Source organism: Vitis riparia, chromosome 19, assembly GCF_004353265.1.
Source record: "Vitis riparia cultivar Riparia Gloire de Montpellier isolate 1030 chromosome 19, EGFV_Vit.rip_1.0, whole genome shotgun sequence".
NCBI lineage: Eukaryota > Viridiplantae > Streptophyta > Magnoliopsida > Vitales > Vitaceae > Vitis > Vitis riparia.
Genome location: NC_048449.1, coordinates 23,512,960 through 23,526,407, shown reverse-complemented (window position 1 = coordinate 23,526,407; position 13,448 = coordinate 23,512,960). Strand labels below are relative to the sequence as shown.

The window sequence follows — 13,448 nt, the reverse complement described above, 5'->3', positions numbered from 1 at the left end:
TTCGCAAGTATCAATTTTAGCATGGGGATATCAACACTGCGACATGATAAAAGGAAAAGAAAACGAAATCTCCATCTTGGGTAAAAAAGATGGTGGGTTAGTTGCAATTGATCTTTGAGGGAAATAATTCTTTTGTGAGACTTGTTAACATAAAGCTTGGATATATGTAGTTAAAAGAGCCTTGAAGATAACCGAGAAGGTCATAGCCAAGGAATAGATTATGGAGATTAGTTTGGTTGGGTTTGAGGAAGGTGAAATGAGGGTGATAATAACCATGGGTGTTAGGGTGCTTTCTGCACTCTCTTCTGCCATGGCTACCAAGGAAAACTCAGAACAGATATTGGCCATGTGAGCATGTTGGCTGAAACATCTACTATTACTACTGTATGGCAATATCAGAGAGGCATCAAATTTAATAGCATACATGTCTCTTATAGACGTAACGAAACAAAAGATTCCACTGCATATTTCAGAGGTTTACATGCAACACACAAACAACATGCCAGTACAGTTAGGGTTCCTCATAACATCCAACATCCATGATCAATCCTTGAAAACTAGTCCTGCAGAAACAACACAACTGCCAGTCAGTTTGTAATTGCCAATATCGACAACGACCAGTTTAGTCTTTGTACTGGCATCCTAATCATTTTATATGAACTACAATCTCAACTGGAAGCTGAAAATTTTGTGTATATATGAATATGCAAGTTTTCTAGAGGAAACTTCATCTAGAAGACCAAAAACTTCTGGAGAACAATCTAAAGTTCAACGCATAAAAGCAACATAAAAAGAGCTTGGACAATATTTTGCCTTTCATCTGTAATTTATTTGTCAAATTTGCAGCATTTGTAACTGTTTAATTGAAAAAGTAAACAAGGGAAATTGTTAATAAAGAATGCAGCGTTTGCACTCATTCCATTAGCTAAAGAATAGGAAAGGAAATGAGAGGAAAATACCCTGAGAAGGAGGCCAGCAGCTGCCAGGAAAGAGATGCTTGTGCAGAGACTTTTCGCGGCCGGTGCGTCTGATAGCATGTCCAGCATCATCTCCTTCCTTGATCAATAACCATATCCTAAGACCTGATAGAGATCCATGTATTCTGAAGGCATGAAAAATGGACTGAAACTCTGCTTAATGGATTCATCCTCCCACTGCAACCCTTCCCACCAATTTTGTTCTGCTTGGATTTTCTTTAAACTGTTCTTTCCAGTGTTGGAATCAAATGGGAGCTTCCTCAGGCTTTCGCAGGAATGAACATAAATCATTGTCAGGGAAGGAAGAGGCAAGACCCAGTTGCAGATGCTCTTCAGCTTTGGCAGACCCTCCAATTGCAGAGTTGTGAGTCTTGAGAATAACCCTGAATTCTCTTCTCCGACTGAAGCTCTACCGCCTCCATCATCGTCACCGATCACTTCTTCCATTGATTTACAAGCGCTGACAGCAAGCAATTGAAGACATGGAGCATAAATAAGCCATGTCAAGTTGAGCAATTTGGAGCAAGAAATAATGTGTACTTCATGAAGCTTGCAGAACTCTGAAAGAACCACGCTATATCTTGATATAAATTCTTGCTTCCCTTCGTCTTTCTCATTAATTTTCACTTCTTTCAGATCGTTACAACTACTTATCTGAAGCGTCTCCAGGTGCACCATTGTTTGAACACATGCAGGCGATAGTTCGAGTGAGGTCATTTTGCTGCAGCATTGAAGGTGTAGCTTTCTTATGCAGCTCTGCAACTTATAGGAGCTCAATAATTTTTTGACAGAGACATTGCTATGTAGAATGATAGAGATTTCATTTATGTACTCCAAGCTTTCCAACTCCTGCAATAAAGCTTTTTTACCACCACAGAGAATATTTTCTTCACAAATCCGATCAAAGAGGCTAATCTCGTCTGAATGGTGGCTGCCACCATGCATGCTGAACAATTGCAAGGATGAAAGATCCGATATCAATCCTGGAGTGATTTCTTTGACAGGCGTAAAATTCAGTATCAAATACCTTAATTTTTTCAATCCTTGAACAATACCCCACAGTGCGCATATATTTGTAAATGACATGTTAAGATATTCCAGGTTAGCTAATTGATTAACCTGCCAACACCTGTCCAGGCGATAATTATATGACAAGTCAAGAACTCGTACCAAATGCATTTTTTGGAAGAACCCAGGTGGAATTTCTTCCAGGAGGCTTCTTCTCACAAACAAAGTCTCAAGATTAGGGAAAGAGATCCACTTTTGGAATCCATGTACTCTACGATCAAACGATGATAGTGTACCAATATCCCACAACGATATCATCTGTGCCTCCCTCCATGCTGCAAACTCCCGATCACTGACCAACCAAGCTCGTTCTTTTACCACAACCTTTTTCTTATTCTCCCCAGTTTTCGTAGTTAACCATAAAGCCATGTCGCGGATCATATCATGCATCTTAACATGTTTTTCAGATTCACCACTCTCCAACAAACATGCCACCTTTAGGCTTTCGATAGCATCATATCCTTCGTTCCGTGCTCTTTGGATGTCATAAGATTCAATCAAAAACCCCTCCCCAATCCAAAGTTCTATAAGTTCATCTTCCAAAATTTCATAATCGGATGGGAACATAGAACAATATCGAAAGCAGGATTTGATGGTATCATTGTATAAGCTATCGTAACTGAATGCTAGAATGGGAAACACTTTATCCTCCATACCTGCAAATGTTGATGGATAAGTCCTTAATACTTGTACTGCTCGATCCCACCTCTGGGGAGTCTTCTTGTCAACCATTGCTCGGCCGATGGTGATGAGCGCAAGCGGCAGACCTTTGCACTCTTTCACGATTTCTTTGGCAAGTGTTGGTATCTGTGGATGAGAATTAAAAGTATCCTCCCCCACCTTTAGCCGAAACAAAGCAAGGGCTTCATCTGATGCCAAACACTCTACCTTGACATGCTTATGAGCTTCCATCACATGGCACACATCTTCTGATCTGGTTGTAAATATCAATTTGGACATGTTATCTTCACCATTGGGATGAGGAACCCCCACTTCAGTGAGATCAAGACGCTCCCATACATCATCTAACAGTAGTACAAACTTTTTTGTTTTCAAGATGTTGAATATTTTCTGTCCTTTCTCATCTCTGCTTCTATTTTCCCATTCGTAACGAGGAACCTCTAGTCTGTTCAGGATGACTTCCTGAACCTTCTCAGCTTTAGCCGGTTTCGACACAACAACCCAGATCACTACATCAAATTCAAGCTTTGTTTTGAGGAACTCGTTGTTGATCTTCTTCATGAGGGTAGTTTTCCCCACACCCCCCATTCCATACAATCCGATAATTCCCACCTTTTCATCTTCCAGCCATCTCCATATCTCGCCAAACATCAAATTTAAGCCGACAGACTTCTCCATAGGCTTCTCATCCACCGGAGCTGAAGGCAATATATCTGCCACGACATCAAAGTGTCCTTTGTTCTTTAGCTCAGAGACAGCTGGGATTTTTTCCCTTGCCATCTTCCCAATCTTGTAGCTGGACCGACAGTTCCTGGTACAGCAATTCCTGAGGCATTTCTTCTGAATTTCTTCATCACCTTTTTCCAGGATTTCGTTCACTTCTCTCTCCAGGGCTTCTAAACTATTGAGCCAGCCATCCACTTCATTTCTCCGCTTCATCTGGTGTTTCTCTGCATATTCGACCCTTCTCTTGACATCTTCACCTACATTCTTTAGTTCCTCCATTTCGATTCTCAAAGAGCATAGGTTTTCTTGCAGATCAATGACGTAGGAAGAGTGCTTGGAAGCGCAACTCCACAAGCGAGTGGCGACATCCATGACTGGGGTCACACAATCCATTAATTCTTTCTGGGAGATCACACAAACAAGAGGTGAAATCCAATCAAAGATCAGAGAAATAACAGATGATAAGTTGCAAGAGTACTTAGCTCCTTTAATGTTCGGAAAACCAAATCGGAGACCACCGATGACTTTTTCAGAATTCCATTAATTCTTCCATAATGGTTGACTCAAAACACAATTTACAATTGGAGGACAGCTGGTACTTGGTTTAAGTTCCGTTAAGTTTGAATCCTAACAAAAATTTTCAATTAGGTGATCACTTGAACGTCAACTTTAGTGAGCCCCCATGTCCTGGATGAATGGCTTTTACAAAAAATATAAGCATGAGAGTTGACATTTAATAGGGTTTATGAGAGTTCAAAGGAAGGAGGGTTCCTTCTTTGCTTCCTGTTGCCAACTTTGTTGAACCTCCATGTGTTGACTTTTGGCCAAAATGTAAGCTATGAGAGTTGACTTTAATGTGGTTTTTATGAGAATTTCGAGGAAGAGGAAGGACAGTTCCGTCCATTTCTGTACTCGTTTAAGAAAAATATAATGGAAATGGAGTTTTAAGTTAAAATAATGAATTTGAAAAAAAAAAAAAAAAAAAAAATCCTCAGGCTAAACTTCAAACCAAAATAATTCCTAAACTAATGTATTTCAACCGCTTGGATATCCACGTGGACATATATATATATATTTGATTTTTTTGGTTACAAAACTATAGTTACTAACTACATTTAAAATTTTTTTTTAAACATAAAACCATAATCGGTAATTATGACTTTAAATTTAAACTTAAAACTATAGTCATCAACTATAACTCTAGTTTCAAATGATCAAAACTGTAGTCACCAACTACGGTTTTGATCATTTGAAAAAAAAAAAAATTGAATACCATATTTACCAATTTTGGTTTTATAACATAGATATTCATGTTAATAAGATGAACTAATTTGAGAATTATTTTGAGAATCAAATTATTTTATATAATTTTTATTTTAAAGAAATAATTTTTTCCCAAAACTCATGGAAATGATGAGAGTAAGGAGTTGACCAATATGTAATTGCTTTGCACACATCCATAAATAAAATAATTTGGTTGGTATCACATGGAGATGTAGATAATCCCACAATGGAATTTGGGTTAAACTGGAGTCTAAGGCATTGCCCTGATAAATTAAATTGATTTATTATTAAGTAAATTATAAAAGAGAGAAGTTAGCAGTGGTTTGATGCCAAGCTTTGATATTAAATTGTAGTTTCTAAGTGAAAAATGATCAAAGTTGACTCATAGAGTAGACTACTATATTCATTATAATGAGTTACCACTGAAACTAAATAATGTCAACCTTGTTAGGAAGTGAACTTTAGTTTGAAAAGTTCCCAAAAATTACTTTCTATTGGGTTAGTTAATTAAAATAATTTTGAATAATTAAGTTTTAAAAAGTTCAAAAATAATTGTTATTAGGAGTTTCTATTTTATTAGATCGAAGTATCCATAAATGAAGAGTCATATAGTAATTATGAAATAAGTAATTGAAGAGACAATGAATTTCTTTTGATTTTTCTCCTAGTAGTTATCTTTCTTTATATAATTGTTTATTTGTATTTTGTCCTCTTACTTTTAACAAATTGATATCAAAGGCATAAGAAAAAAAAATGACAAGTTCAAGTTTTTCAATTCAACAAAAGCTTTGCTTGATTCACAAGATATATGAGAGGTTGTAAAGAAAAACTGCAATGAACCACAAGATGAAACCAATATGTTCTAAAATCAAATAATTTTTTTTTGAAAGATGTAAGGAAGAAAGACAAGAGAACTCTTACCATCATCTATTATGTAGTGGATGAAGGTACCTTTGAGAAGATTTCATGTGCAGCTACTACCAAGGAAGTATAAGAGATGAAAAAAACTCATGTAAATAAGTTGACATAGTAAAAAAAAAGTTTGGTTTCAAATTCTTTGATGGTAATTTTATGTTTTGAATATGAAAGAATCATAATTGATCTTTGATTAATTTTCAAGAATATTGATGATTGTTAGTAAAGAAAATGATGAAAGTTTGAATGATAATCATATCACTAAAAAGGGTACATTGACCTTTAGATTCGATGTTTGATTATATTGTTGTTTTCAATTATTATGACTAATAATAATTACCTTAGGGGATTATTGAGATCCTTGAGGGAGAATCATTGGGCAAGAGTTAGGATGAACTTTTGTAGGACACCATCGTTGTGACATGTAATGATAATGTCATCAACATAGATAAGTAGATAGACCATGATACCACCAATATTGAGGACAAATAGTGATGTGTTAGCATGAGAGTTGGTAAAGCTAGAGTTGATAAGAAATTGATGGAACTCATGATACCAAGCTCATGGTGCTTGCTTGAGACCATAGATAGCTTTACAAAGTTTGCACACATGATCAGGATGATCACGATCAATGAATAATTGTGGTTGAGCCATGAAAACATCTTTAGATAAGTGGCTTTGAAGAAAAGCATTGTTAACATCAAGTTGGTGGAGTGACTAATCACAGTTGACCACAATATTGAGAACAAGACGTATAGTAGTGGGTTTGACAATAGGATTGAAATAAGAGAAAAGAAGAAAATAGAGAAAATATAATAAAGTATTTGAAATCATCAAATGAATGAACGTGAGAGGTCACACATCAGAAAATATTATTTCAAGAGGTTGAGAAGAAATAATTGAAAAAAATAAAGAATGACAATTTGTGGTTTTTATTGCATTGACAAGTATTACAATTAAAGGATAAAGATAGAGGACTTGATAAGTCTAAATTAAAGCTATTAACAATGTGCCTAAGAATGGAAGATGATGGATGTCCTAATCTATGATGCCACTAGGATGAAGTGATTTTGATACTTGAGAAAGTAATTAAAGGAGAAGATTTGACAGAGAAAATCGGCCACTCATACACACCTTCTTTAGTCCGACCCTACAAAAGGATTGCCCTCATGTCTGGATCTTTCACATGAAAAGTAAAGGGTGAGAATGTAATTAATGCAACATTAGATTTGCAAAATTGAGGTATAGAAATAAGGTTCTTTTTCATGGTAGAAACATAAATGACATTATTTTAAACAAATGTATGAAAGGGTGTAGAGAGAGAGGTGGAACCAGTATGGGTGATGGGAAGACCCATGCCATCATCAATCACAATGTCTTTGGAGCTGTCATAATGAATAACTTTTAGAGGTGACATGGTGCGATACTCCACTATCAATAAGCCAATTGAGAGTGTAGGAGTTATTTAAGGAAGCAAAGTTGGCATGAGGTTGCCATTGTGCCTGAGGGCGAGGTTGCCATCATGTATGTAGATGTGATTTCTATGGTGGTGATGTTGCGTGGCTAGAGTCAGGGTCGATGTTGGCGGTATTATTTGATAGGTGGGGCAACGTTTGGTGGTATGACCTTGTACACTACAAGCTTGACAGTAGTTAAGATAAGGCCTAGGAGGTGGTTGATTACCATATGGAATAGTGAAGTTGGTGTTTGTTGCGAACATTGGAGCTTGATTGGATGAGATTGGTTGGCTTATGAATAAAATCGATCGATCGACATTGCTTAGCTAAGGTTTCCATGTGAAGGTGTGAAAGAGAAGGAAAGGAAGAGAGAGACAATCCTAGGAAAATATTACTTTGATACCATAATGATGTAAGAGAATTTTTGGAAATTATAACATTACGTTCTTATTAATGATGATGAATATTTATATACAAGTACATTCGAATTCTATTATAATTCAAACTCTATCTTTTTCTCTAATTCAAACTAATAGTAGACTTCTACTTTAATTCAAACTCTATATTTTACTCCAATTCAAACTAATAATAAATAGATAAATATTAATAATTATTTTAAGGATAAACATTTAAATTGTTTATTTTCTCTTTTAGTTTTAGTTTCAAACACGATAGCTTAAGAAGATATGATTCAAAGAATGACATTGACATTCTTTATTAGGAATGAGAAATGAATAAGAGAAAATATGAGAAAAGTATTGTTCTCATTCATTCTAAATGACTGACTTTAGTATATTATATATAGGAGGCTGGAAAAAAAAAAGGAACACAAACAGATCAGTAACGAATAGACTAGCAAACTGATAAAAAACATAGACTTCCATGAGACTAATGAATTTCCAAGAAAGACACAAAAACCAGTAACATATTTCCCGGTGTTTGGATAGGCAGCCCAACCAGAGTCCGCAAAAGCCTTTAATTAGACAGAAAAAGTGTATAGATAAAGAAATGTTTAGATAAAAAACACCTTGACCAGGAGTAGCCTTAATATATTGCAATATATGTTGAGCCACTTGCAGGTGGGGTAGTTGAGGTTTGCTAGGAAATTGATTTAACCCATTTATAGGATAGGAGAGATCAGGTTTGGTGATATTCAAATAAAGCAATCTTCCAATTAGCCTTCTGTACATGGTAGGATCATCAAGGAGCCCCCCTTCTTCTTATGACAATTTAAGGTTCACTTCCATAGGAGTTGTTGCAGGCTTACATCCAAGAGAACCAACATTTGACAATAATTTTAAGGCATATTGTCGCTGATTGATGAAGATGTCCCTAGCAGACCGTGCTATCTCTAATTCTAAAAAATATTTCAAATCTCCTAAGTCTTTGAGCTCAAATTGGTTATCAAGAGAGCACTTTAACTTGTCAAGTTCTTCTTTATTGTTGCTGGCTATGATTATGTTGTCTACATACACAAAGAGGGCAATAAAAGTTGAGCCATAAGTCTTGATAAAAAGAGAATGATTTGAGGCAGATTTTAGAAAACCTTCTTGAAGCAAGGCAGTGGAGAATTTTGAAAACCATTGCTGAGAGGCTTGCTTAAGTCCATAGAGGGACTTATGCAAGCGACAAACAGTGTTGGTTTGTAAATTTGCCTCTTCATGGACATAACCGGGTGGAAAAGACATGTAAACTTCTTCAGATAAATCTCTATGTAGAAAAATGTTATTAACATCAAGTTGAGAGAGATACCAACCATGCGAGGCAACAAGAGCAAGCAGAACTTTGACAGTATTGACAACGAGAGAAAAAGATCAATAAAATCCACCCATTCTTGTTGAGTGAAGCCCTTTACCACCAAGCAAGCTTTATACTTTTCAATAGAGCCATTTGCCTTATATTTGATTTTGTACACCCATTTACAACTAGTGAGACGTTTTCCTGAAGGCAAACTGGTAAGAGACCATGTAGAATTAACTTTCAGAGCTTGGAGCTTAGTGCGCATAGCATCCTGCCACTCAGGAATAAGAGCAACTTTGGAATAAATGGTAGACTCAGAATGAGATGAAATGGAAAGGGCAAAGGATTTGTATGGGAAAGAGAGTTTGTCATAAGAGAGAAATAGGATAAGCACTGTGAGGAGGGGAAGTATGTAGATTAGGGTGTGCGGCCAAGTAATAGTGATAGTCCTGGAGGTTATTAGGTGGCTTGGAAGTCCGATGAGGACGTTGTTTACATGAATGAGAAGGGTAATAAATGGTTATTGGAAGAGAATCACTTGAAGCATAGGAGGACATATCAGAGATGAATCGTGGAAGTACTCGATCAGAAAAGATGGCTAAAGGAGTGTCCGAGCATGGTGTGTGTTGGAAAGGAAAAATAATCCTGTGAAATGCAACGTTGCACGAGATAAAAACTGTGAGTGGAAATGTCGAGAAGCTTATAACCCTTATAACCAAAAGGATATCCAAGAAAGGCAGCAACTAAAGACTTAGGAGAGAACTTGTTACGCTAACTTAATAATGTTGAAGCATAACAAAGGCATCTAAAAGACCGAAGATGACCATATGAAGGTTTCTTTTGATAAAGTAACTCAAAAAGACATTTGTTGGATAACAGTGGCAAAAGGGTCCTATTGATCAAGTATACTGTTGTGAGAACACAATCTCCCCAATAACAAAGTGGAATATTAGATTGAAAACATATATAAAGCACGGGCCATATTAAGAAAATGTTGATGCTTTTGTTCAACCACGAAGTTTTGTTCAAGTGTTTCAACACAGGAATGAAAATGAGTGACCCCTTTAGATTTGAAAAATTCGATAAAAGAGAACTTATGTACATTGTCAAATCGAAAATATTTTATTGAAACTCCCAATTGAGTCTTAACCATAGAAAGATTAAAAAGTGGGCAGAATGGTTTTAACATTAGATTTGGACCGTAAGAGATAAACCTAAGTAGTACGCGTGCAATCATCAATAATGGTAAAAAAAAATAATGATATGCTTCATTAGTAGCAACATAGAAAGCACCTTAAAGATCACAGTGAATTAATTGAAAAAGTGAATCTGACAATGAATTATGTGAGACAAAAGACAAACGACATTGCTTAGCTAAATGGAAAATAGAACAATGATGGGATGTAGTAAGATCACCAGAAATACGCAAGTCTTTAGAAAGAACTTGAAGTTTCACATAAGAAGGATGCCTAAGTCTGTAATGCCAAATTTCATTGTGGGACAAGTTGACACAATTACAAACAACTTTTACAACTGGTAAATGAGAACAAAAATTCCCTAATTCCATGAGATAAAGATTGCACTGGCGTCTACCCATCCCAATCGTTTGGTCCCGTGAATGGTCCTGGATAAAAAAGTGATCAGGGAAAAAATTAAAGGAACAGTGGAGGGAACGAGTGAGGGTGCTAACAGAAAGGAGATTAAAATTGAAGTGTGACACGTACAAGACATTTTCAAGTGTAAGATGTGTTATTAACTTGACTGATCCAATACGAGTAATGGGAATAGTATAACCAATGGGAAGCATGACAGAAGAATTGGAAGTGGGTGAGGAAGATCAAATAGAGACAAAGTGCAACAGGCGTGATGAGTGCTCTCGTGTCAATTAGCCAACAAGAAGACGATAGTGATTGCGAAGAAAAGGAAGAATTAGAAGAAAATGAGGAAATACCCATGAAGCTGGAAACTAAAGGTTGTGGCTATTGTTTTTCACTAGTCGAGGCAGGAAAGCTATGCCCAAATTGCAAGCTAAGTAAGGAAATTAGCTGATGATAAAGTGCTAGAGTTAGAGCACTCAGAGAGGAAACTTCGCCAAGTCTAGAAGCCATGGATGAAGGCCCGTCGTGTGAGACCATGGTCGTTTGGCTCGGTGTAGGCTGAGATTTGGGCTTAAACTTGTAACCAGGTGGTTAGCCATGGATCTTATAACACTTATCAATAGTGTCGCCCAATAGCCCACAATGTGTACACAAGGGTCTCTCACATTTGGGCTCAACAACAGAATTAATAACTGAAGGAGGTTGATTTTTGGCATTGAACGCTATGGGTTCCGGTGGTGGCAGAATTCCAAATTTGATATTCCGTAGTCGTTCTTCTTGCACGACTAGAGCAAATGTCTTAGCTATGGGTGGTATGGGATCCATCATCAATATTTGTGCTCGTACTTGAGAGTAAGAATCGTTGAGACCTATGAGAAATTTTATAACGTGATCCATTTGTCGGGACTCCATCCAAGTTTTCATTCCTCCACAATTGCAAACAAGAACAGGTTGAAAGTCTTTTAAGTTCATCCCATAGAATTTTAAGGCGTGTGTAGTAGGTGGTAACATCTTGCTCACCTTGAGATAAAACTATAAGAAGCTTCTGTATCTAGAAGATGCGTGGGAGATTGGTCTAGTGAAACCGATCATGGAGATCTCACCAAACCTCCACAACGGTGTCAATGTAGAGCAAGCTGTCGACGATTCTTTACTCACGACGTTAAGGATCCAGGAAATGACTATACTATTACAGCGAGACCATGTGCCAAAGAGAAGATCTGAGTTTGTTTTTCGCATTAAGAGCCATGGACATGGCTCGACTCCAAGTGTTATAATTGCTGCCTGTCGGATGATGAGAAACAAGACCGACAGCTGGATGATTCCCATTGTCAAGAAAATAAGGACTCCTGTAGTTGTCCATTTGAGATTGATCGGAGTGGGTAGAATCCAAAGTACCAAACCGGTTTGATGAACCAGTGGTAGATCCTCTTCTTGCCATCATCAGAGAAAAAAAAATGAGGCAGTAAGGAACCCAAAATTTGGTCTGATACCATATTAGGAATGAGATAGGAATAAGAGAAAATATGAGAAAAATATTGTTCTCATTCATTCTAAAAGACTGACTTTAGTACTATATATAGGAGGCTCGGACAAAAACATATCAGTAACGAACAGAGTGACAAACTGATAGTGAAGATTCCGATTACTAATATTCTTGGATTGATTGTATGAATTTATACAGGTTATACATACCAATTATTGCACAAATTAAATATTATATGTACCAAAAGTACGTTATGAATTCAGATGAGTTAGCTAAGGGATTGCTTGCTTTTCTAAGTGTTATTACATCTTCCACATGGGATGAATTTGAGATGGAAAATCACTTGTAATGTGTTTTATGTATTTCATTTCCTTTATTGAAAGGAGCTTGGCCTTGAGTCTTCAATAAGAGGAGGAGAGGAGTTCAAGAGCACAAAAGAAAACAACAAAATTTTCAAAAAATAAAAATAAATTAATGGATAGGAAAACAAAAAGAAATGTATAAATAATGATTAAAAAAAAAACAAAAAAAAAAAAAAAAAGAAAAAGAAAAAGGAAAGAAATTGTCAAATTTGAGAAAAATGATCAAAAAAGAAAATAGGGCAAATGGATTATGAGGTAGTTTTTTATTTTTTTATTTTTTTTTGTTGTGAGATTAATTTGAATGCTTAAAACTTGATTGGAAATTGAAATTTGTAGAGAAGATAAAATTTTAGAGATTAAGAGAGCTCGCCAAATCCTCTATAAAGGCAACCAAAATTGATCTATAGAGTTTGAAGTGTACCTTCTGAGTAGTGGAGAGTTGAGAGAAGAGTAAAGAAGGGCGTCCTTGGATAGGGGTATCAGGAATCACGCAGGATATTTTCGGTAGGTTTAAAATTTTTTAAAGTGTTTTTTCAAAGAATCACTTTTCAATGATTGAAAAGTGCTTTCCTAAAAATCAGTGAAAAGTGCTTTTCAGATATTGAAAAGTGATTTTCATATTTTGAAAATCTTGCAAAATGCCTATTTTTCATAAAATAAAAAATTTCCTTAAAAATATTTTTAATGTTGGAAATAGGTTTTAGAATTATTATAAAACGGTTATGTGAATGATAGTGTTTCTACTCCAAACGTTTTAAGTGGAAGTGTTTTATTTAAGACTATATTTGATTTGCGGAAAGTACTAGGGGAAAAAATGTTGAAGAAAATAATTTTCTTATATTTGGTTTTATTATGGAAAATACGATAGAAAATCAAATATAATTAAAATTATTAAGAAATTCGTATATTTTTTAATTATTTAATGTTCATGTAAAAGATTTAAATATGTGAAAAAAAAGTATAAAATAATAAATAAAAATAACTCACTTTGAATCTATTTTTTTTTATTATTTTTCTTCATTTTTTATTTTCATCTACTTTTCTTCTATATTTTCTTTTCTTTTCATTTTTTCTCAAACTTTTGGGGAACTAAACATAACCTAAAAGTGCTTTTAGGAGAATCACATATGAGGTGTTTATCCAGAAAATACTAT

The 13,448-nt window shown here is 35.6% G+C and overlaps 2 protein-coding genes across 2 annotated transcripts; both read right to left on the bottom strand.

The window, feature by feature from the left end:
• Positions 1 to 436: 436 nt before the first annotated feature.
• LOC117909530 (probable disease resistance protein At5g47260) lies at positions 437 to 2,011 on the bottom strand. Its single transcript, XM_034823571.1, has 2 exons — positions 960 to 2,011; positions 437 to 563 (listed from the first exon to the last, which is right to left on the bottom strand). Exon 1 carries the CDS (start codon positions 1,920 to 1,922, stop codon positions 1,062 to 1,064), a length of 861 nt encoding a protein of 286 aa, XP_034679462.1. The 5' UTR covers positions 1,923 to 2,011; the 3' UTR covers positions 437 to 563; positions 960 to 1,061.
• On the bottom strand, positions 1,955 to 3,850 carry LOC117908352 (probable disease resistance protein At5g63020). Its single transcript, XM_034821939.1, has 2 exons — positions 2,028 to 3,850; positions 1,955 to 1,960 (listed from the first exon to the last, which is right to left on the bottom strand). Exons 1-2 carry the CDS (start codon positions 3,843 to 3,845, stop codon positions 1,955 to 1,957), a joined length of 1,824 nt encoding a protein of 607 aa, XP_034677830.1. The 5' UTR covers positions 3,846 to 3,850.
• Between the last annotated feature and the right edge of the window lie 9,598 nt (positions 3,851 to 13,448).